The following is a 24,694-nucleotide window of genomic DNA, read 5'->3' on the forward strand; positions in this document are numbered from 1 at the left end:
ATGAACCAAATTTATCGAACTAAATAACAAATTGAATTTCGAAGGAATACCGAATTGGTTCGGTTCATTGTCAGCTCTAGTTATGAGCATATTTTTGTCAAATAAGTTAAGTTGTTGATTTTTAATTCCATCACGTTTGTCAAATGCATTAATGTTTATTTTATTATTTCACCACAATCATTTCTAGTTGTCACCACCATCATTATTATATCTTGACCGCGAAACGAGTCTTTCATGTGTTAATAAAGACATGGATACCACATACCAGCCTGGCTTTTAACTTTTGTAGAAAAAAATATTCCAAGTGTTCCCTTAAAATTCACATAAGGACAAAAAAACATCATTTAATTTAGGAAAAGGTGGCTTTTTGTCCTATTTCATTAATCAACTTTCGGTTGAGTCTAGACAGATTTCCAACATAATTTGTTTAAGGAAAGGTCCAGCATAAAACAAAAGTTGGAGAACAATTATTTTTGCCTTTAAATGACATGGGTCAAATTAGTCCCTAAAACCCTATAGTGACTTGGATTGATTCATAAAAAATCTTCAATGACCCAGGTTAAGCTTGTCAAATTAGTAAGAATTACATTCGTACCAAATAGAACCACTCAAACTTTAATACCACATTATATATGGTCACCTTTAATACAATTTGAGTTATAAGTTTTAAGCTATCCATAACAAGAACTTGCTCTTGCTATTTTGTTAGGCTATCTTCCTGAAAATCATAATGTAGTGAGTAGCTAGATCCTAATGAGTTTGCCCACTTTGTTGAGTGTCATTATCCACATGCTGATCGTTTCTTCCAGACCTGGGATCATCGTTACCGGGTTCCCCGAGTCTCTCCTGTAGATTATATCATATATTGGTTAGATAACATGGTAAGGCTTTGCATAAATCTGTTCATATATCAAGAACAGTATACCAGGAGAGAAGTGGAAGTTTGTTTAGTTTGAATGGTAATATTGGTTCATATAAGTCTAACTACTTAGTTTGCTCAATCAACATTCAAGTATGCTTGATCACTATGAACTTATCCTTTGTAAGGTATTACTCAGAACTGGCAAAAGTGCATATTGAACATCAATGAAACTAAATATCGAAGCATATATGCTAAATTGATATGTTTATTTTAAAATAACCTTATTATATCTCCAATTTTAACTCCCAAACAGCAGTAACTACCCTTTTCTTAAAAGGGTCTACACATGGCAATGTAAGATTTTAATATCACCTTGAGTGCTGCATTCTCAGAGAGTAGCTGCTCATATTCGCTTCTGATTCGACTTACTTCTGACCGAAGAGAATCATTTTCTTCTTTCAAAGCCTCAGTGCGCTGAGCAAGTTCATCACACTCGGCCTGAAAACAGCACACTCAAACATGAATTAGACATGTTTGAATAATGATTATGCAACCACAGGACAGCAGGAAAAGGCTATAGGTTACTCTCGATCACCTGTTTGCGCAACCTGGATCTGCGAGCAGATTCCCTGTTAGACTGCTTCCGTCTTTGTCTTTTAAGCTCTCTTTCATCCTAAAAGTTAACCAGAAAAATAAGATTAAAAGAGATGCAATTGTGCAAAGAAAGTGATAAAGCACCAATAACACTATAAAACCATGTCTCAGACAAATACTTAAAAAGCAGTATTTCAAGTTCAACCAAAAAAATTAAACTACAAGAATCCCACTAGGTGGGTCGGCCACATGGGTCGAACGACGCCATTATGCTTTCAACCAAAAAATAAAAATGAAAAATAATGTTCCCCAGGTGAAAGTCTAGAAAAGGCAATGGCTAGTTCAAACCTCAAACTCTAGATTGCCCAATTAATTGCCTACCGAAAATAAATGAAATTATTATTCTAATTGGGACAATATGGAGAGCACAAACAAAGAGCAGGGCACAAGAATTAAGCTGGAGGAAGAACATAAAAAAAGTTATATTCCTAAACACCCGGGTTTAGATCCCAAGCATGCACAAGCACTACTGCAAAACCTTTGTTCCAGGGGGAACAAATCAATTTCACTATGCCTATCAACTCCTAAAATGCTTTATGCCCCTTCTTATGGCACAACCAACACTTGGAGAGCAACATATCATTGTATCCCCCAACCCAAAAAAAAATGCTCTTTTCCCACCTTGTTTAGTGATCCTCTTTTGATGGTGGAGGTGTAACCTACCCATTTATAAATACTTTACAAAACCCAAGTGGATAGATTTCTAGCAGAAAATCAATAAGCTCTAAAACCTACTGATCAAAGCAAAACTGGTCCAAAGACCTCTTAATGATAGGCTCTATATCTTCTCTATGATCACATAACCATATCCTGCTAAGAGGATACAGTAACTCTCCTTGCCACCATAAACATTACAATTGGCTTTGCTTGAGTTAATCATTAAAACTACTACTATACTACAAAAACGTGCTTTTAACAAGTACACAATGAGGCAAAGCTTGTGCCTACCAAAGTTAAAATGGTCTGCAGCCAATGAAGCTCTCAATACAAGGCCAATATATATAAGTATAACTGAATGAATACATTCACTTTAAACTAAAGGGTGTTTGATACGGATATAATCAGAATTATTTGTTTAAGATACTATCACAGTTAGAAATGTAAACACAAACTGCCAAAACATAAAGCATAACATGGCGTCCATACTATCACAGTTAAAAGAGAATAGCTGAAATTCACGTACAGATTTAGGATTTAATATTTACTTTAAATAAACTATAATTACACACAGCGTTTCCATATCAAGGTTGAACATTGATTACCACGATATTAACTTAAAAATCTCCAATTATTGTTTCCCCGACATTTTAAGATCATACTATTTCTCAAATGTATCTTATTTTTTGTAAATAGTGATTAAAAAAGTGATAATTTTCAGAATGTGAGTAGTTTAAATCCACAAACCTCCCACATGCACTAAAAGCTAAAAAGCTCTAAATCATGTTTCACAGCCAGCGAAAAAGTGTCATGAACCTTATATTAAAAAAGGCCAGCAATTTCATTGAACAGCTATAATAAGTTATCAAGGAATTAGACATTATTGGCCTTTTGTCAAAAATTAACCTGCAGCCAAAGCTGAGACTGAACACTATCCCGCGATCCATTAGTAACCATCCCTCCAGCAACTGCAGGAGTTGGAACCTTTCCATGCATTGCAGGAATGTTGGCTGAAGTTGGTGCACCCCAATAATCCATTCCTATATTTAAATTTGTTGTGGGTCCAGGAACTGTTCCAGGAGCACCACCGGCAGAAATAGGTACCATAGACATAGTTTGGTTAACCACTGTATGAGATGCAGTAAGCCCTCCATTTTGAGAAGCATGTGCCAAAGTGCCATTTTGAGATGGTTCTTCTGTAATCAGAGGAAAAGGTAATTTCAGGTGTAACAACACACCTTATGGGTTGACATACAATATTAGATGATAGGAACTATATTGGAAAAGCAGCAGGTAACCATGCCAAACCTTCAAATGAATCTTGCCTGCCCCCTGATTTCAATTCAGAGTCCTAAACAAAAAAGAGAGATAAATAATATGGTAACTACCTTTAGGTTGAAAAGCACAAAACAGAAATATGGTACATCAACCATAAAATATAGCAAATTGAGAGTCCAACAAGCATGAGCAGCTTGAGCTATAAACCCAGCCCATGTCACTTTGTCCAGATTCTGATGTTCAAACATATTTGATATTTATAAATGGTATACATCATTTATCTTTCAGATTATCCGTAGGCAATAGCAACATTTGAACAACTTTTTGTAATAAATTTTTTAAGAAGTGACATAAAGTTTCTTCATTTTTCCCATACTTGCAATTCAATAATTTTAATTTCCTAGATTTAAAAGACAGAATTAAAGATATTCAGAAGTAGTTTGAATGTTTATGCTGTAGAACATTATCTATATTAAATTACAGTTCTTTTTCAGAATAATATGACGACTGCTTGATGTTGTCAGGAAATAAATCCTACAGGAATTATATTACATGAATGTATAGAGTTACACTATTCTCTCCAGTCTTCATCCTTATATAACTAAAAAATTTGTTAAATAAAACATAAAAAATAACTTTTCTTTTCACCTTTCTTAACATATCTTATACTCCTTCAACGTTACAATTACTTCAGAAATAAGTGTTCATGGACACATTGGCAATGCAATAACAAACTGAAAAGCAACACCAAACTTACATTCTGAGAATTAGCATCGCTTCCTTCACTGGTACCTTCACTTCCACTCTCACCACTGCAAATCCAAAATTTCCTATCAGCATAAATAGCCAGTTTGCAATTGCATGTGGCAAGCCAATGTACTCAATAGGATCCGAAAAGTAAAACACAGCCAAACCTACTAATACATTTCCTATTGTTGACTGGATAGTATAGTAACAAGATTGAGAAAAGATACAAATCAAGTAACTGGAGTGGAATCCTCGGGCATTGGGAGTAAAATATTAAATACAGCTCTTGAAATCTAAGAGAGAGCTTGCATTCTGTATTAAAAAAACTGCAATTGATCAGATTAAAAATTAAAAGAAAGCCACCAAGGAAGGAAACAACAACTTCAGGATGTTGCTAGTGTTTTTATTCCCAACTATCTCACACTCAGCGACCTAGCCATGACCCAAACCAAAAGGACAGTATATGAAATTACAGTTCAGAATCCCTAGGCTGTTCACTGTAACACTTCAGCTAATAATAAGCTCTAAAAAGGCTGAGATTAAATCACATTCAAAGTGAACCTGTCGGGAGTTGTTTTGTTTAACAAAGTCAAACAATTCATAGTTTTATTTCCATGATCTGGAATAACAGAATATTACCAATACGACACATACAGCATGTTGAATGGTGGTTCAAATTTAATCCACCAGTTCTGAAGTCATGAATTTTCTCTTGGACATGTTGAACTAGCAATACATTATATTATGTACATAATCAAGTCCACCAAATAAATTTTAGTAGATCATGCAATTAGATTTTCTTTTAGATGCCTATAAGAGTAAATCAGAAATTAGTGAGGATGGCGACATATATAGGCTCATAGCAAATACCATTCTATGTCAAATGAGTGGATACATTACTACATGTAGCATATAAACAACAAAATTTGGCAGGACATTCAGGAGGGGAGCAAGCATTTTTTTGCCACACCAGATTACTTTGATTCAAATGAGGAAGCATAATTGAACTAGATAGATCAACAAACCACGCTTTACCTCTTTGAATGAATTCCATTAGCAGATGTCCCTGGTGTTTTACTATGTTCATTATTTTTCCCTGTAATCATATTCAAACTACCCAAACTTCCTTTTGATCTTTTGATTGGCAATTTTTCCTTCACCTCAGGAGGCTTAACAACATCCGCTTCCATGCTTCCAGGAGTATTTCCCTGCATGTGAACTCATTGGTTACTTTTCCTGCTTCAGTAAGTATAAGTCCCGCATGACCTGCACTGTAGGGGAAAACAGGGGAAGAGAAAGAGAGAGAAAAGGCACAAACATAAGGAATCACAACTTACTGAAGCCTCAACAATACCATTAGATGGCATGGCAAAAGGACTAAAAGGATAGGATCCCTGCATAGATTTGAGGCAATTGGCAAGCAGTGGTAGTTGGATTAGTGATTCAATAACAATATGATAACTTCAAGAAAGCACAGTTTAAAAAAAAAATACCGGAGGCATTGATGGATGAGCATATATGCCACCATGGGGATACATTGCAACATAGGGAGGTGGTGGAGTGCCATAGGGAGGCATAATATGCTGCAAATAAAAGTTTCATCATTGGACCAAAGAAATAATGAAGTAGAATTCAAACTAGATATTTCATGGTATAAAAATGTTGTGAAATATAGACTAGTTGCAGAAACGGATGAGAACATGATAAATAACAAAGACTGTTAAAACAGTGCTACATGATTGCAGTACATTTGGTAAATGGTATAGGACTTTTTTAGTTACATGGAACGGAGATGTATACTTATTCAGGTCGCTTTTTCGGGTCAAAATTAGTTTCGTGTCGAACCGCTATGCATAAACTTCAAATTATACTAATAAATAGTAAAGGTTAAAAATATAAAGCACAAGTGAAAAAAAATTGGAAGGCCCACGTTTCAATTCTATCTACTTGATTTATTTTTCTCATCAGTAATTCAATAGCGGAAGGCACATATCATTTAAAAAGAATAAAGGGAGGCCCATAAAGGATATGGTAATTGAAAATAGCAAAAGACATAGAAACTATCGGCATAAAATGCGGTGGTGAAGCTTACACCACGGTCACCCATTCAAACAGAACAGCAGCACCCATTACCACTGCACCTCAGCACTTAACCACACTACCACCAAACTAAATCTGCCACTTCACTCCATTACACTTCCTCCCCCTTTCAAGGTTTCTGAAATGCTAAACATAAAGGAAAGTCACCTTTAAGTTTGGAATGCTGCTTTAGCATTCTGGGTCGCAAACAGCTCAGATCCTTGATTGAGAGTACCAGGTCGCAGTACATAAGGTAATTGAGCGAACCATGTAATACTGTTAGAATGATAAGCAATGAAGACCATTCCTCAATAGAAGACCAAAATCAAAAAATTTCATGTTGCAGGGATAAGAATAATTATTGGACCACTCTTAATTAGGAAGTTCAAGCCTATCCTTTTAAGGCATGTAAAGTTTCCTGCTACAATAAAACAAACAAAATTAATATATCCCTAAGCCATTAAAGGAATTAGGTTAATTATAAGTATTGATACTACCCATAACTAGAACAAAGTGTCAATACTTATAAATTTACGGAACAATAATTTTACATGGTAACAATAACCATCAGTGCTTTCATCCCATCCACTGTCAACACCCCACACACCCACATAAGCACCCTTCATTCCCACTACCTTAGCCACCAGAGACCGCCATTGCCTTGATCTCATTTTTACAACCGTCATCATCCAGAGAGACTACAAATACAATTATCTTCATTACTAGGGAGACTACAGTACGGGTACAATTATCACCATCACTGTGTCATTATCAAAGTCCAATTGGTATCCCACAAAGGTCATTCTGGCAACTTTTACTCCCATTGTCATTGACTAGCTATTTAATTTCTATTGATGCTCTACCCACTGAGGTGCTACCGCTAAGAGATTGTGAATTTACTAAGTTGAAATAGTTTCATACTCACTTTCACTCTACTATCACATTTCGACCAGGCACAATAGAAAACTTGGAACAGTCAACGTAACACCTAAATAGTCAATTTCTGAACAGGATTATATCCATAACCCCTAATTCCCTGACCCTGAATCAACATACTAATATAGGGCTTTTGTAATGATTGTTCGAACCCCATGCAAAGAATGATAAACTGGAGATATAGCTCAGCAGGCGAACAAATAAAAATGTATAAAATCCTTCTCACCCATGAAAATTATCAGGTTTAAGTACAATAGACACACTGGCTAGCTGTAACCAAAGCATGAGGCAAATTTCCTTCAGCTGATACACTTCGCAATTCTGTTTACTGATAATAATAACTTTAAAAGGAAAAGCAATTAATATCGCAACCATACTTTTGAGCAATTGCCCTCAGGCTACTGCTTAGGAATGGAGTATTTTGGTCCAATTAGTTTAGGTCTACATTTTACTATAAATAACCATAATATATGGTTGAGTAGATAGTTCTATGTTGTCACATGCATGAGACTGGACACTTATAATGTAAGTGAAAATTACCTGGACACCCCACATATATGGGTGGGCTTGGGGACTTGATGCCAAGAAGCCATGTGGAGGCATAGGAGAATATGCCTGTAGAATGAGATAGCTATATGAATCAAAATCTGATCTTCACAATAATCAAAACACAATATGGCAATGAAGACTCAAAAACCTGAAAGGTGGACCAGTCAGGATTATTTGTTCCAGCACTGGTTGTCGAAGACTGCTCCTGGAAAAACAACAAATGTTTCTAGCGTCACACAGAAAGTACCATTAGTTGTTGGTGTCGATATGGACAGACTAAAAGAAACTTAGTCATACCTGTGACGTAGGAGGAGGCGTCTTAGACTCCTTATCTTTTGCGGTTTTTTCCATCTCACTGCTGCCCATACGTTTATAACACTATCTTACAAAAATATACAGTAAGTCATTCTGCACCACAATCATAACTTATGTTACAAGGCAGCATAAGAAATACTACTCTCCTTCAAAATATACAGCCAAATTCCACAACCAAAGAGTTACACTTGTCAAGCAAAACACTTCAAACACATGCTTCTTGTTCTATGTCGAATTACTGTACAACATTACATCACATGAATTGGTCATCCTGACATGAATGAAACAATACATTACCCCCTTCCCTCCCAATCAATGCAAAACCATCCAAAATTCAAATTTTGATGTACCCTATTGTTACCTCCAAAACTAAAATAACACTTGTAAGTTCAATTCAAATTTATAACACTGCCACAATAATCTCTAGCAGAATTGAAAAATCAACAACAACTAGACCTTTGTTCGACCATATGAAAACAAGGATAAAAGTGAAATTCATCAAGCTATCAATATGATAATTCAACTCAATCATGGGAAATAAAGCTGAGAATTTTCAAATTACCGTTCAGAGAGAGAGTTGGGATCCTCCAAAGCTGGAGCAGGAGCTAAATCAAAACCTGACCTGCCGAAAATGATGAAAACAATGAAAAGAAGCTACAGCTAAAAAACTAGCAAGATAAATCGAATTCGTGCGAGCACGAAGGTTAATTTGGGGAATATAGTAAAATTTTGATCTTGGGTCTGTGAGGATTGAATGAAATTGGAGGGAAATAAAAAATTAGGGTTTGTTTGGTTAAGGTCAAATGTATTGGTTTGGATTTGGTGTTCACCAAGAAGAACCCATGGGTGGTACTGTGTCGTTGTCGAGTGAGATTTTCTTTCCCATTTTACACAGTGAACCTGAAATCCCCGTTTACTCCCTATAACCACACTTTTTTCTATTTCCTTCTTATTTTGATTTCTTTTTTCTCTGGTTACATTCTTTTCTTTTGAATTTTATATTTTTAGTCTTGTATTTCATCAATTGAAGTGATGAACGTAAGAGTTTTTTCATCAAACATTTATAAAGAATCTGTTTATGTTAAATTATACTAATTATAATCAATCAGTTATTCAAAATTTCTCTTTTTCTTTCTTGTTACTTATTTTATTTACTCATATAATCTATTGGATTTAAAAAAATGAAAGATTGAAAATGAATGTTAATAGTGTAACTTAACTTGGTTAAATGAATCCTCCTATATATATATATATATATATATTGTGAAGGATATATTAATTATATATAAAAAATTATATTTACTATATATAAACATTAATTAGTTCGGCACACTTTTTTACATTTTTTACTAGTTTCACCATTCACCAGCATTTGGGTCATACCATTGGAAAAAGGTTAGTATCAGAAGACATCTCCCATGTAGTTGTAGTTATAAATGAAGGTTTCTTTGCCATCTCCAACCATGACCATTTTATTTTTTCCAAAGTTTGGAATCTTAAGCCATTGCTTTAACTTAGTTCTACACATCTTTCCCTCTAGCATATTTCCCTTTGGGCACTTTAACCCAGATGATTATCAAGCTTAGTGATTAGTTCCCAACAATTTTTCATTAAAAAACATTGTTTATTGTTTGCAACCTTTTAATTCCAAACCCTCCTTGAAATTTAGGTACACAAATATGGTCCCAAACTAAGAAGGTGGGCTCTGCTTTGATATGTTGTACTTCCCCATATGATGCTTCTATGCTTTCAAGGAAACAGTGAAGTAATTTTCACTAGTTATCTCTACTTCATCTATTTTGTTAAATATATGCCCATATATATACATTGTTGTATGTATTGCACCACTATACACTACTCTATATGCTATTGTGATTTATTGATTTAAACTTTAGCAGTAACAATAATATTTAATTACTATTTACAACTAAAACTAATTTAATAATGAAAAATATTTAAAAAAAACATACATAATTGAACTAGAGTAAAAAAATTCAATTATTTCATTTTTATTTAAATCGTTATGTTGCATGTAAGAAATTCATTTTCTATCTTACTATCTAATTTTGTTTAGAAGTCTTCATTGTTAAAAAATATATTTACATAGTAGTTGAACTATAATAATCAAAATAAGACTGATAAATTAAAAAAATATAATATGACTAACCATATATGATTTAGAAATTTTCAAACTTGAATGACTAATGACTCCAAGAAAAAATGTTAAAGTTGACATCTTAAACTAATCTTTTATTGATCGTTGAAATTCATAAGATAAAATTTTTGGACAAAAAAAAATATATATATATATATATTATCAATATTAAATGACTTATAAGCATCCTTAGGAATTAGGATATATATTACAAATACATGTATAATCTCTTTATCAAGTATAAAATCATTACGAACTCAAATGAAGTTATATTACTATAAGCAACATCATTATCTATATGTATAAGAGTTTGATCCATCATGTATAATTTTTAGAATAACTACACAAGTTGCACAATATTTATTTACCAAGCTACAAATTAAAGAAATATGTGAATTCCAAAGAGTATTTTTCATAAAGACGTCACTTGGATGTAAGTAAAGCGAGTATATCTCCTATTCCAAAAAGTGTATCACTCTAGTGTCATCTTTTATAATTTAAAAGTTTAATAATTAACTATTTTTCTGGTCAACCGCAATAAATAACATATAGAATGACACATTTTGTGGGACAATAAATATATTCCATATGATAAAAAGGTAAGAAAAAACATTTAAAAAAAATCATGGGTCAGCTGCCCCCACCTGACCCTTAAATAATCTATCTGTGGTTGTTATGGTAGTTGAGTTTGTGGTTTATATTCTACATTTTAGTTGATTGATTAAGTAACTACCATTCTTCATTAGATGTATATATTCTACATTTTACCATTTTGCAAAATCAATTCAAGATCAATAACAAAAGCTATATGTCTTCTTTCTCTTTGCTCTCTCAATTTCTTTCTTCCTTTTGGTGGATTTTTAAGATATTTGGCTTTCCAAATTATTGAAATTAAGAACAGAAGGAGGATATGATATTGGAAAAATTTATAATTCATCAAACTCATACAAGATTGGACAATATGGGAAATCAATCACCTATCATTAATTTGATTGTGAATTCAGTATTTCAGTCTCCTATGAAGCAACTTCTATTGAGACCAAATCTCTCTGCCTACATCTTTACACAGTTTTCTCACATACAAGATTGATGCTATTTCATCTACCATCATCTTACATCTTGCAAGAGTGTTGGAGTGCTTACATGATCATTATTTATAATTTGTTGTTAATTTTTGTAAAGTTTAAATTTTAACTATTTTAACCCTCCAAATTTAGAACATAAGATTCTTTATCTATTTTAAGACATAATAAATGTTGTTATTAGGGTCCCGTGATGCTAGATGATTAATATTTTGTTAGTTCAAACTTGTAAATGAAGCATTGATATTCACCCTTATAAATTATTAAGAGTTATATATATATATATATAACATGTTCACGAAATAGCATGCTACTTCTTGTCCCAAAAAAATTTAATTTCAATCCAACAATGATATCAACAACGTGGCAAAACAAAATGAATCATAGTTAAGTTAACGTTACCGCACTCCAAAGAAACATAACTATAGTATAAATAAACTGTGAGTAATATTTTGGAACGCCATCAATAACTAATGTTGCATAAAAATGTATTTTGCCACGATATTTTTAGCGTTTTAGCCACGCTTCTAGCCGTGGCTAACAATATTATTTTTTGTAGTGAACCTAATCATAAGTACATACTGTCTCCATATACATAATATCTCCATACATATAAAAAAATAGAGCCTAAAATTTTGAGTGCATGTTTTTTATCTCAAAAAAATTAAAATAAAAAATATAAGTTAAATCAGTCTCTAATGAGATCATAAAAATATTAAAAATAAATAATTTGATGAATATTTTATCTCATGGCTATCTATGAAATGGAATCTTCCAAACTGTGGCATGCCTCGTGAAAATCCCACCCAGCCAAGGCATTTTGGCACACACAAAATAAAATATTAGATATAATAACAAAATAAAAAATAAAATTAAAGTGATAAAAAAAACTAAGCATCAACCAAATAACAATCTCTTCTTCTCCACTGGTTCACTATAAATATAGACTAAAGATAGAAAAACAAAGGGTGGAAGAGAGAGAAAAACAACACAACAGAAACAGAAAAACAAGATCATAAAAATAGTATGGATCATAGTTTACGTTGTTTTCTAACAACAACACCAAAAACTCATTTTCTCTTATCACTTTCTCTACTTTTCTTCATCTTCTTCAGTTTTAGCGACGCAGCTTTCGACCTCGCCACCATACCCTTCAACGACGGTTTTTCTCCGCTCTTCGGAGATGCCAACGTTGTTCGAACCTCCGATGATAACGGAGTTAAACTCCTCCTCGATCGATATACAGGTAATTAATAAATTCGTATCCATCATCATATATATTTAACGTATAATTAATAATATTTCTATTGAAAAACAAGTTTATGTGTTTTATTTATTGATTTTTCTTTGTGTGGTGAATAGGTTCGGGCTTTATTTCCTCGAATATGTATCAGTATGGATTCTTCAGTGCAAATATCAAGTTGCCATCGAATTATACTGCAGGTGTTTGCATCGCCTTTTATGTAAGTAACAAAAATATATGCTATTTGTTTCTTTGATCATATTAATATTTGTTGAAATCGTATTGTTCATCAATTTCTTGTACTACCGATGGTGTATCATTATATTTTCAGCTAAGGAATTAATCATTTCCGTGACTGTCTCTCCCAATAAATGTCAGGAATCGAATTCTGAAAATTGAGATCCACTTTCAACATTGTTGGTTAACAGTTTGATGTTTGATGCTGCTTTAACTTTCCTTCATGGGATTCTTTCCTTCCTTGCCTCCTTTTCTTTTTCTTTTATTAGTTACTTGTGAATATGTGATCATAAAACATGCTAAATGGTAATTAATCAGTCAATCTTTCTTTTAATGTTCTCACCAAAACTCTTCTTTTTCTAGTTTCCTAACTTTTAGCATCATATTTTTATGATATATTTAGCAAAGTCAATTTAAGATTTACAGTTTCTGAACTCACTTTTATTTGTTTGACTTTTAAAAACAAAATGAAAAATAAAACAGTTCAAGCAGTGCAGTGTAACAGTTTAACAGTAATGAGTAATTGTGATTTGCATTCTTCAAGTACTTTCCACACCGTTACATAATGAAATATTAGTTACACGATTATACATGAACATGTGAGAAATTCTTGTGACAAGCATATCTATTAATCACAACCAATCAATTTTTTTAAATAAATATACTATATTTTTTTCAAGCAAATTTATATTCTTATGTAATGTGACGATGCAACATTTATTTTAAATGTGACTGATAATTATTAGGTTTATTTTGCTTGGTACAGACATCAAACGGAGATGTGTTTGAGAAAAGCCACGATGAGTTAGACTTTGAATTTTTAGGTAACATCGCCGGAAAACCATGGCGGTTCCAGACAAACTTGTACGGCAACGGTAGCACCCACCGCGGCAGGGAGGAGCGGTACCGATTATGGTTCGACCCAACCAAAGAATACCATAGATATAGCATCCTTTGGACAGCCAAGAATATCATGTAAGGGAATTTCTATATATTCATGTTACATTTGCATATACATTTTATGTTTTACATATTGGTTTATTTTGTGCTAGGAAATATTTCATGTATATTTATGGCTTAGTATTTAACTTTAACACAGTGTGCTAGTATATATGATTGAATTGGTATTATTTGACTTAACGTGCTACTAAATATAACTTGTAGTTTTGTGTGTATGTATGAGCTAGTAAATGCTCGAAATCATACAATTTTCATTACTAAAAGGATAGTTTTGAATTATGATTCTTTTCTCAATTTTACTCAACTATTTAGGCCCACACTCATGACCGACTTGATTTTTTTGGGTATATATAGCATAGTATGTGAATTAAATAACTTTCGTTCTTATCATTTTTTTCATTACCCAAATTTGTGCTAATCTTATATTTTATATGTCTAATACATGTGATATATGAGGCTTTTGTTTGAAGTCATACATATCCAATCATCGTCCTTCCCATTATATATAATGGTAAAATAATGATTCTCTTCCTTGATAGAGAGATAAATAATTATTTTTATACATATTTTTAATAATAAAAATATGATTTTATATAAATAAATGGATAAAAATGTTACTACATATCATTTTTTGTGTATTATTATGTGATAATTGTATATTCATTAATAAATAAGATCCTAATAAACCTTTGAGTTGACTCTCTGATGTGATAGCTTGCAATATCGCTTGATCTGGGGTGAGCATAAATGTAGATTTCTTAATACAAAACTATAATTGTAATGGGCAAGTGGAATGAGAAAAAGTATATTATATATATATATATATATATATTATTATATCATATTTAATTACATTAGACCCTTAAAAAATTTAAATAAATGATAAATAATATAATGATTATATATAAAAATATAAAATAATTTTTTATGTTATTTGGGAAGATTTAATTAACATGTGAATAACATTTTTTAAGTCCATAGGATCCTCTTTCATTGATGAGAAGGGTATTGCTATTAGTCCAATTCTACCAAGACTATAGCATAGTAAAATTAAGGAGTAACGATCTACTCCATTAATAGAGAGACAAATACTATAAAAAATAAAGAAAAACATTCTATAGTAAGGCATTTTTGTTATGAGTTTAAAATCTGTGCATTGATAGTGTAAATTTTTTTACATTGTTAGCACATCATCCACCGTTGATTTGTATTACTTTATTTGAGAGTCAATAATGATTAATAAATCGATGGTGAATGATTGACTGACAGTGTAAAAAAACATTTACATACATATTAAACCATTTTATTATTTTATATAATGAAATAATATTTTTAGCATAAAAAATACAAGTAAAATCAAATACTTGTCTCTCCATTAATGAAGATATTCTTCTTCAAAATTGAGAAACAGGCAATTAGTTCATACATTATAAAGAAGCATGTGAGGTGTTGCTCTTTAATCTCCATTTTAAACAGCAACAATTTTAGTTAGATTACCAGATTAAAGCAACTTCATAATAGATTCCTGTAACATTTTCCAAACCCTGTCCCCATCATTCCACCTAATTGATCTCAAAACTACCTGAAATCTCTTTATTTCATGGCAACATTTGGCTGTGTCTAATTATTGATCTCAATTGAATTATGTGCAGATTTTACATTGATGAAGTTCCAATTAGAGAAGTGTTAAGAAGTGAGAAAATGGGAGCTGATTACCCATCAAAGCCAATGTCATTATATGCTACCATATGGGATGCATCAAATTGGGCCACCTCTGGTGGAAGATATAAAGTTAACTATAAATATGCACCTTTTGTAGTCGAATTCAAGGACCTAGTTCTCAAGGGTTGCTATGTTGGTCCTATTCAAGAAGTCTCTCATGGAGAGGCTTGTGTTAACCAGCATGCCGATCTAGAAGCTCAAGGCTATGCAACCATGACCCACCTGCGCCGCCACGCCATGCGTAGGTTTCGGCAACGTTTCATGTACTACTCTTATTGCTATGATACATTAAGGTACTCAGTGTCACCACCCGAGTGTAATATTATACCAGCGGAGCAACAAAGGTTTAAAGATACCGGAAGGTTGAGATTTGGTGGCAGCCACCGCCGTCAAACTAGGCGGAGGGGTCGCACTACAACTCCAATAGATGATACTGATCATGGTGATACGTGAAGATTGAAATGAGATGTAAATAATACTGTTGATGCAATTCTAGCTCTCACCCAAGCTAGAACAAGAGTGGAGACATTATATTATTTGAGACATAAATAAATAAATCAGTGTTTCTATCAGGTTAAAGTTTTTTCTTAGGTGTTATGTGTTTATAAGGCTTCATATCGTGTTATGACTTATGAAATAAATATCTCCATATCTTAGAGTTACTCAGTTGTAAACGTATCTTATCTTAGAGTTACTCAGTGACGTGCTACATGCAGTGCAAATTCACACCCTGAATTTTAAGAAAAAAAAATGTATATTGCCCACAGCTTTATGGTTTCTCTAAAACAAATACTCAATTACTTCTTTTTATATATTCTTTGAATCTAACCAATTTATTCTCTAATTTTAATATGACAAAATTGATTCAATTTGCAAAGTTTTATCCACATATTTTTTATTCAATTAATTTGGTAATGCTTGATATCAACGTGAGAGTTACATTGAAATGCGTATTAATATTGAATTTGTTTCTTTAAAATGAATTAATAATCTTTTAGATAAGTTATTTAAAAGTGAAAGATACAATGTATACTCATTGACTTATTTTTTTAAAGTTAAAAATGATTTTACTTGTTGCCACAACAACATTAGAAAGAGTCATTTCAACTACGGAAATTATAAAAAATAGGTTGCATTATCAAATGAGAAATGCATGAATAAAAGACTATCTAGTCACTTATATTGAGCGAGAAGTGTTCAATAATATTGACAACATGTTGATAATTTAACGATTCAAAATATGAAGTCATGTATAAGTTAATTATGAAATACATAATTTATTTGATTGATATATTTAAATTTTCTGATTTTTATATAATGTTTTCATCATTTTATATATAATGATGTTTATTATTTTAATTTTTAACTTATGTCGCATACCCTATCTTCGGGTCTACATTCGTCACCGGAGTTACTACCTAACCTTTAAAAAGATAAAAAAAAAATGGGAAGATGCAATTATATTATTCCATAGTTGCCTTGAAAGTTAACTAAAACACCAATGCCAAAAATTCTAATAGGGCTTAAGAAACTAAAGATAAAAATACACTGAATCATATCATTTTCCTACAGTTATCATCCACTACTTTCTCCTATTTGTGCAATATCACTGCACAAAAAATATTGAAGGGTGTTAGCAACACTGGCCTTCTATACAAGCATGTTATAACACTAACCATTATGTTTCCCATTTGTGTCATTGTGTTTTCCCACACAACATTCCCAACAGAAACAACTATTGCAGCTGCAACTTAGTTTTGCACAGTTCTTAGTGTGGCAGCAGCTTGGCCTTGAACATGGTCCGAAACAATTTGATAATTTCGGTAGGCGGCAACACTTTATGCAGCTTGGTTTACAGCATTCAGGGCAGTTGATAGACCAGGAAACATTCATGCAGCAGCAATCTGAGCATTCAGGACATTTAAATGTACAGCACCTCTCTCCACAGCATGTGCAACATGAACCGGTGTTAGACCATGGTTGTAGATTCACATTTTTTCGAATCTTTTTTAGGCGCTTTTCGGTTGTTAAATTCTCCATTTCTTGGATGTATTTGCAAAGATGGCGTATGTAATCAGGGTAAAGCTCCAAGTTGCAGTGACCACCTCCTTTAATCCATAAGGGGTCATATGACTCCTTTGCCATTTTCCATAGTCTATTGCCATGCAACCAATTGACAACATCGTCATCCGTACCCTGCAAAACAATTTATAAAATCCATCACAATTCTCAAACATGGAGCAAATAAATTGGATATGGAAGATAAATATCATAGTGAATAAAGTCAAAAACTGATTTTTAGCATGATTGTTGATGTTCAATGAGAATTTCCATGAAATGGCATGGGACAAGTTGAGAAACAAGGGCCAAATGATGTAATCCTGATATGCATTTGCTGCTGACTTTTTAAATTTTGCTAAGTTAATTAACTTCAAGATGGCAACAGAGAACAATAGGAACAAAAAAGGTCAACAACATACTTTTATATATCAATGGAACTTCAATTTAAATAATCAACAAAAAATTAAAAATGATTAACCAAGCAGGGTATTCCATATCTGTTTACAAAAATGCCTGTTTTTCTAAAGAAGCAGCATTATGAATGTTCAAACCAACTAGAGTAAACAAATCTAGGCATACATAAATAAAGAGTGATGAAACATGACATAGCATGTCGATGAAACATTCAACTAGCATTCAGTAATTACTAATCAGTAGTAAAAAGACAATAAAAATGAACATGTAATAAGAGAATTTCTCTAAATATTTAGTCATTTTGAACACTCATTTTTTGTCCGGCCCAGAAAAAGCCCAAAACTTTTTCAAATAAAAAATAATAGAATTCCAAAATTAGTTTTCTAAAAATAATAATAAATATGTTATGTTAAGGTTCATGATTAGGTTAACCAAAATTCAAATTTAAAATAATTGAATTAAAAAAAAAGGATTTTTCAAAAACAAATAAAAAATGCAATAAAAGATAACTTCTAGAAACTCATACATTTGCCTCTAAAAACAATTAATAAAATGATTTTATTTTATTTATTTTAATTTTTTTCGAAATTATAATATTAAATAAATAAAAACCTTACCAATCCTATTGGTAGACAATATCTTTGTCGATGTTGACCAAAAACCTTACCAATCACGCGGTGCAACGCGTCTCATTTCTAATGTACTGTGCCACACTGAAAACATGCAAAGTGCAAACTCCAAAAAACCCACGTGAGTCACTATGAAAAAGGGAGGGAAATTGCAAAAGAAAGTGTTTCGGTGCAAACAGGAGTATTTCAGTCTCATGCTCTCATCTCCACACCGATCCACAGTCATTTGATGCACACCAGTTATACTGCACTTGATTGCATCGGATCCATACTCTTTAGTAATTCTCTGCAGCTGGGTGTATTGTAGACGCATTACACCTATCTATCTATCTATCCAACAGGAAACTGCCACGTGGCCGTTGCTAAATTATGTGCCAGCCACTGTATGTGTCACATGTCAGTGGGTTTATCTAGTCTTACCCACAATGGATCACAACACCAACCAGGTTTATTTTTTTATTTATTTTATAGATGATTCTGTTTTATTTGCATATGTTAATACTACACTATTAAACATAACCATTTAATAAATAACATATAACTATATTATAATATTATTTTATAATATATAACATAAATTCAATCAATAAAATAAAAATAAATATTAAATCTTTTTGTGGATAAATAGTAATAACAATTGACTAAAAATAAAAATCACTTTTATATAGCAAATAATCAACAAACTCTTTTTTTTTTCTTTTTTTGAAATTCAAATAGAAATTTTGGCAACTAAAAATAACCAAAAAGTTTTTGCTCTAATTAAAATTATCATTCATAAAAAATATTTTTTTACAAATGGTCATACTTTGAATATTAATTATAAATGCTTATGAAATAATTTTGAGAATTAATTAGAGATGAGAGGCCCGAAAGCCTCTTTCTTTTCAACCGATTAAATCTCAAAATTGATTAAATTCTATTTTCTTAATTAAACAAATAACAAGAATTAACCAAATAAAAACTTTTTTCACCAATAAATAAACAATCAAAATAAACATTTTTTGACAAAAAATATATTTTCTTTAATTAAAATACACTCAACCATCAAACATTTTTTCTACCTAAAGAATTACCTAAGCCTAAGCCTGATTCTCTTAATAGGGATACGTAGCACCGAGTTAATCTTGTTAGACACAATAATAAAAATAAATACTTTTTTCTTCATAATAATTAATTAATCAGAGATAATTTAATAAAATAATAATAATAATAATAATTTAATAATAATAATCATATATTTTAATGAATGGTACTGGCAGACGGCTAGGGTGCTAATACCTTCTCTACCGTGTAACCGACTCTCAAACCTGGATATCAAAAATCCAAAAGCCCAAGGTAACTGAACTTAAAAGATTTTTCTACATTTTTAACTATAAAATATAACTCTAAACAAAGTCGTGCAACACAAAAAATCGGGATGCAGCAATTACTCTTTTTTCAAATTAATTATTTTCTTTTAACAGTACAGGAACAGCTCCAAAACTAGTTATGCACAGGAACAGCTTTGTTCAGTACATTAAATGTTAACATAAGTAGATGCAAACAGGTAGCAAAATATATGATTAGAGTGCATCATATACTCACATGTATAACTAGTACAGGGCACTTGACCTTCTTTATTTTGTTAATGTTCTGCATGATACAGAAAAATTACATTTAGATTACATGATACAGTACAAGTAACGAAATATAATACTACATTTAAACATTAATATCTACATTGTTGATAATTTAACGAGCCAAGTTTGTCCTTGAGAAAAAATGCATCCCCAACTTAATCCATGAGAAATGAAAATTTTCAATTTAGTCTCAAAGAATCTCAAATTATAATCAAAATAGTCCTTGATATGGACGAAAGTGTGCTAAAATTTACCCTGAAAAGGGACACATTTGTCAGGTATTTAAGATTTTTCAGGACAGAGTTGAGTTTTCTATTTATTTCATAGGTACTAAATTCTGGAGCATATTTTATTTCAAGAACAATCTTTACTCTATATTTTATTTAGTATTCTGACTTTAAGCTCAAGTGTAAGCTATAAATTCCTTCATAAACAATAATCTTATATATATTACCTTATAAATGTCAAAGCAAAATGTGAAGTTCACATGACAAAGCACTCGAAGACCGGAAAGAATGCCACTGTGTAGAACAACGCCTCTCAGCCTTGGCAATTTAGCTGCCAAGTGCAGTGTTGGCCCACTTCCAACTGATTGTCCATACAATATTACGTCTTCTTGGCTAACTCCATATTCAGTCTCAAGACATTCATATATTGCCTCTATGTCAGCATATGTGCTGGATTCACTAGGCTGCACAATTTCAAAGTGATGATATTACACATCAATATAATAAATCGGCATTCATAGAATTTGACAAAGAAAAACTACAATTTATTTCTTATCGAACATGCGAATTACACGAACTTGTAATAAAACAGTTCTTCCAATTCCATGTTAGCAATGACATCAAACTGGTCAGGAATTTAGCATTACGAGAATTCTATTGTATGCGTTCATGTGGATACATACACCCACTGTCCTCCACGGATATTATATACTTAAGGTAAAATCTATCAAAATTTCTAGTCTGGAAGTGCTTATTTATCAATACAGACACCATTACCCTAATTTACTATTATGAATTAGTAAAAAGATAATTAGTAGTACTAACTATGTTTGGCTAACATTCATAGCAAGTTTCATTCGACTCGTTGTACTTTCAAGGTACAGTCCGTATTGGTTTATTCATCTCATGGCAGTAACACCATGATTTATGCATCCAATTCTTATGCTTCAAACATACGATGAAATACCCTCGGATTAGAATAAACAATGCCCAACAAAATCAAGAAACCAAACAATGCAGTGAAAACATCTTAAATGAAATAAAGATTCTCCAGCATTGCAATTTTGTGGTGGCAAACCGATGGATTAAAGTTCATCTATTTAAAATTGAAGATCAAAATGCTAATATATTAACGAAGGCACTGCCAAGAGCAAAGTTCGAGTAGTTACAATCTATACTAAGAGTCACATAAATTTGTTTCGAAGGCAAGTGTTGAAGTTGACGCAAATTTCTAGAAAAGTCTACTACAATTTCGTTGCAGCAAAAGTTGATATCATCTATCCTAATATGTTCTAGCTAGTTGTAACTTGTAACTGTAATGTCGTATAAATAACTTGTACTAAATAGAAGCATAATGGGTCATCTAGCAGAATTGAAAATGTCTCTCTATAGAAGTGTAGCATAGCCTATAAATAAGCAGTAAGCAAAGCAATTGTAGTAACCCCATCAAGCAGTGGACTTATCCAATACATTAAATTTAGTATTGTAATTGGGACAAATTGGATTGGATTGGATAGGATTTATCATTGTGTTTAGAAAATGGGTCAATGGGTGCCTTTGGTATCTCTAATCACATAGTAAAGAAAAATGATATATGCTATCCTACCCTGTTCGGGAACTACCGTTTCAACAAAACAAAGTGATGCTTGAGCATGCATTTAGTAGGTCAATGTAACAACTCACTCATGTTGCATCTTTTGAAGAATAGCATACCTTTCCAGTAGAGGCCCCATATCCAGAGTAGTCATATCTGCAAATAAAGGGTTGTGGAAAATATTAACTTTCAACTTTAATGCAGAAATGTTGGGCCCAAAAGATTGAACTTGCATCAATTTAGTCCTTCAGAACTTTTTACAACAATTGATTACCTCAATCTCCAAATTTGACTTAATCCAATCCCTTTATAGGCTAAATTGAGTCAAATTTGAAGAATGGTAACATCAAATGATATATTAAATTAATGTCAACTCAATATTTTAGGTACAAAAATTATCACAGCATAAAACATCAAGAAAATGCAATGCAATGTCCCTATCTATGTAGTGGTAAAAACTCAAGTACTTATCAGTTTCACTTTCACTTTTTCATCTCTTGTTTGTTTGTTTATTTAGGATAGGGCAACCTCAGGTGCTAAAAATCCAACTCTATCTACTTTCTACTTTCATTGAAAAGAGATAGTTAAAAAGCATTGACATTGCCATTTCTGATTCACACTCATTCATGATTCACCACTAGATCTAAAATTACACACACAATGATAGATGAATCACCAAAATGTAAAACAAAGTATAGTTACACTTAACTTAAGATCTAAGCACTATCAAATTATTAAAAAATAAAGAAAAAGTACATTATATTCTTAAAAGATAAGAGGGGGTTAAAATTCATTTAACTGACAAAATAATACAAAAAGGGTCAGAAGTAACGTGAGATTGGATGAAAAAACATGTGGACAAGAACAAGACAAAAAGCAAAAAACAAGAGGAAATGGACATAGAAATAAAATAAAACTCTATTAACAACAAAGTCAGAAGACCAACGAGTACAAAACTACAAATATTGTTTATTTTTGGGTTTATTATTATTTTGAAGAAGAAAATGAAAACAACTAACCCCATGAGATTAACTCTAAGATTGACTTTGAGTTGAACAAAGAGATCATAGAGTTGACCCAAATCAGCAGCATTGCCATGAGAATAAAGCAAAGTGAGACGTGCATAAGGGTTCTTCAGATAAAAAGCTACAATCTTGTTACCATGCTTTGTATCAACAACTAAAACATCCAAGGAGTTGTCATCGGCGGCGGTTGGTATCGACACCGCCGGAGACGCCGTGGAAACCACCGTGAGCTTGCCGTCATCCCGTTTTTTGAGGTGGTAAGTTGGTGGAGAAGGTGGGAAAAAGGCAAACTTTGAAGCTAGTTGAGAAACCATGCACCCCATTCATTCAGCCCCCAACAAAAGATGAAGAAACTCAAACTCATTTGATGGTTACAAACAATGTTGGTTTTCTGAGTCTGTATATCATGAAATCATGTGGGTAGTTAACAAGTTTTGAACTTTATGGGTTTTGTAAAATGGGTTTGTTTTTGTTTTTTCTGGGCAAGTTGAAGTTTGTAGAGTTATAGAAAAAAGAATGAAGAAAGAGGAAGAGAGAGAGAGAGGTTGTGTTACACTGTTAATGCTATAGCAGTAGCTAGTAGCTAGTTAGAAAGGAAGTGTGAACTCAGAGAAGAAGAGGAGTGTAGTGATGGCAACAACACAAAGAGTGAAGAGAAAGAAAGGACAAAAGTTTTAATTACAAAACTGAGTTTGAGTTTAAGTGCATCACTTCATAGTTGTCAGATAAACAGTGAAGCAGGTCATATCATTTAGGAAAGATATATTGTTCTAAATCATATATATTATCATATCTCATAACCAATAAAAAAATAAAAACAATAATAATAATAAATTTTTAATTTTTTTTAATTGAAATGATTTTATGTAGCACATAATTTAGGATAAGATATATTTATTCTATATCATATTGTATTTCCCTACTATGCTTAACTGACATTTTCTTATTGGAAAATGAGTCTTTCTTTCCCTTTTTTAATCATTAGCTATTTTAGTGATTAGTTTCTTTATAGAGCAAATCGAGGATTGTTAATGCTAAGTTTTCATGATTTCCAAATTAACAAATTTCGATCCATAAGGTTAGTTCTAAGTTTCTAACCCTTTTATTATTGTCAACATATTACACTTTCATTCATTCTCAATAATAAAGTAAATCACTGTCGAGCTTCATAAATTTATTATTTTATAGCACTCATGATTTATTCATATTATGATAGAGATGGAAAAGAATGTATACATCCATAATGTATAATTTTTATATACTATCATTGTATCATCATTATTTATATTTAATAATCATTAACTCTTTATAAAATAATTTAAATAAATGGTGGATAATATAATAATTATGTATAAATCTTTATATTGATAGTATATAAATATTACACCCATAATTCTACTATTGTTGGATGATATTCATTCTTTTCAAACAGCAAAAAAACGTAAAGAAAAAATCACCTAGCTGGACTTGAGGGGAAGAAGAAAGAAATATCTCAGAAATGCATTGTGGGTAAAAAATCTTGAACATATCTAATGTGCAAGAGACTTGTAGTGTAGGGGCACTTTACTAATTGCGGGAGATTTTGCTAATAATAATGGATTTTTTTCATGAGTGCTATCTTCAACCTCTATTTTATGTTATATGGGTTC

At 32.0% G+C, this 24,694-nt stretch overlaps 3 protein-coding genes across 6 annotated transcripts; 1 reads left to right on the top strand and 2 right to left on the bottom strand.

The window, feature by feature from the left end:
• LOC109331127 (bZIP transcription factor 16-like) lies at positions 457 to 8,801 on the bottom strand. 4 transcript variants are annotated; one of them, XR_002105747.1, is made up of 14 exons: positions 8,640 to 8,801; positions 8,060 to 8,170; positions 7,911 to 7,967; positions 7,754 to 7,828; positions 5,692 to 5,781; positions 5,536 to 5,592; positions 5,234 to 5,406; positions 4,209 to 4,263; positions 3,482 to 3,524; positions 3,080 to 3,369; positions 1,458 to 1,535; positions 1,235 to 1,360; positions 669 to 846; positions 457 to 629 (listed from the first exon to the last, which is right to left on the bottom strand). XR_002105747.1 is itself a non-coding variant. In XM_019565436.1 (13 exons), exons 2-13 carry the CDS (start codon positions 8,126 to 8,128, stop codon positions 751 to 753), a joined length of 1,209 nt encoding a protein of 402 aa, XP_019420981.1. In that variant the 5' UTR covers positions 8,129 to 8,170; positions 8,640 to 8,801; the 3' UTR covers positions 457 to 750. The 4 variants fall into 4 exon arrangements, 1 of the variants encoding a protein (XP_019420981.1); XR_002105748.1 differs by lacking the exon at positions 8,640 to 8,801 and adding an exon at positions 8,253 to 8,348; XM_019565436.1 differs by having other exon boundaries at positions 457 to 846.
• LOC109331918 (probable xyloglucan endotransglucosylase/hydrolase protein 30) lies at positions 12,269 to 15,967 on the top strand. Its single transcript, XM_019566716.1, has 4 exons — positions 12,269 to 12,560; positions 12,677 to 12,777; positions 13,561 to 13,769; positions 15,407 to 15,967. The coding sequence occupies exons 1-4, from the start codon at positions 12,341 to 12,343 to the stop codon at positions 15,927 to 15,929; spliced, it is 1,053 nt and encodes a 350-aa protein (XP_019422261.1). The 5' UTR covers positions 12,269 to 12,340; the 3' UTR covers positions 15,930 to 15,967.
• On the bottom strand, positions 16,922 to 23,766 carry LOC109331917 (protein ABHD17B-like). The gene is made up of 5 exons (XM_019566715.1): positions 23,040 to 23,766; positions 22,140 to 22,176; positions 20,654 to 20,890; positions 20,165 to 20,212; positions 16,922 to 17,672 (listed from the first exon to the last, which is right to left on the bottom strand). The coding sequence occupies exons 1-5, from the start codon at positions 23,366 to 23,368 to the stop codon at positions 17,148 to 17,150; spliced, it is 1,176 nt and encodes a 391-aa protein (XP_019422260.1). The 5' UTR covers positions 23,369 to 23,766; the 3' UTR covers positions 16,922 to 17,147.

Source organism: Lupinus angustifolius, chromosome LG17 (assembly GCF_001865875.1).
Source record: "Lupinus angustifolius cultivar Tanjil chromosome LG17, LupAngTanjil_v1.0, whole genome shotgun sequence".
Taxonomy (NCBI): domain Eukaryota; kingdom Viridiplantae; phylum Streptophyta; class Magnoliopsida; order Fabales; family Fabaceae; genus Lupinus; species Lupinus angustifolius.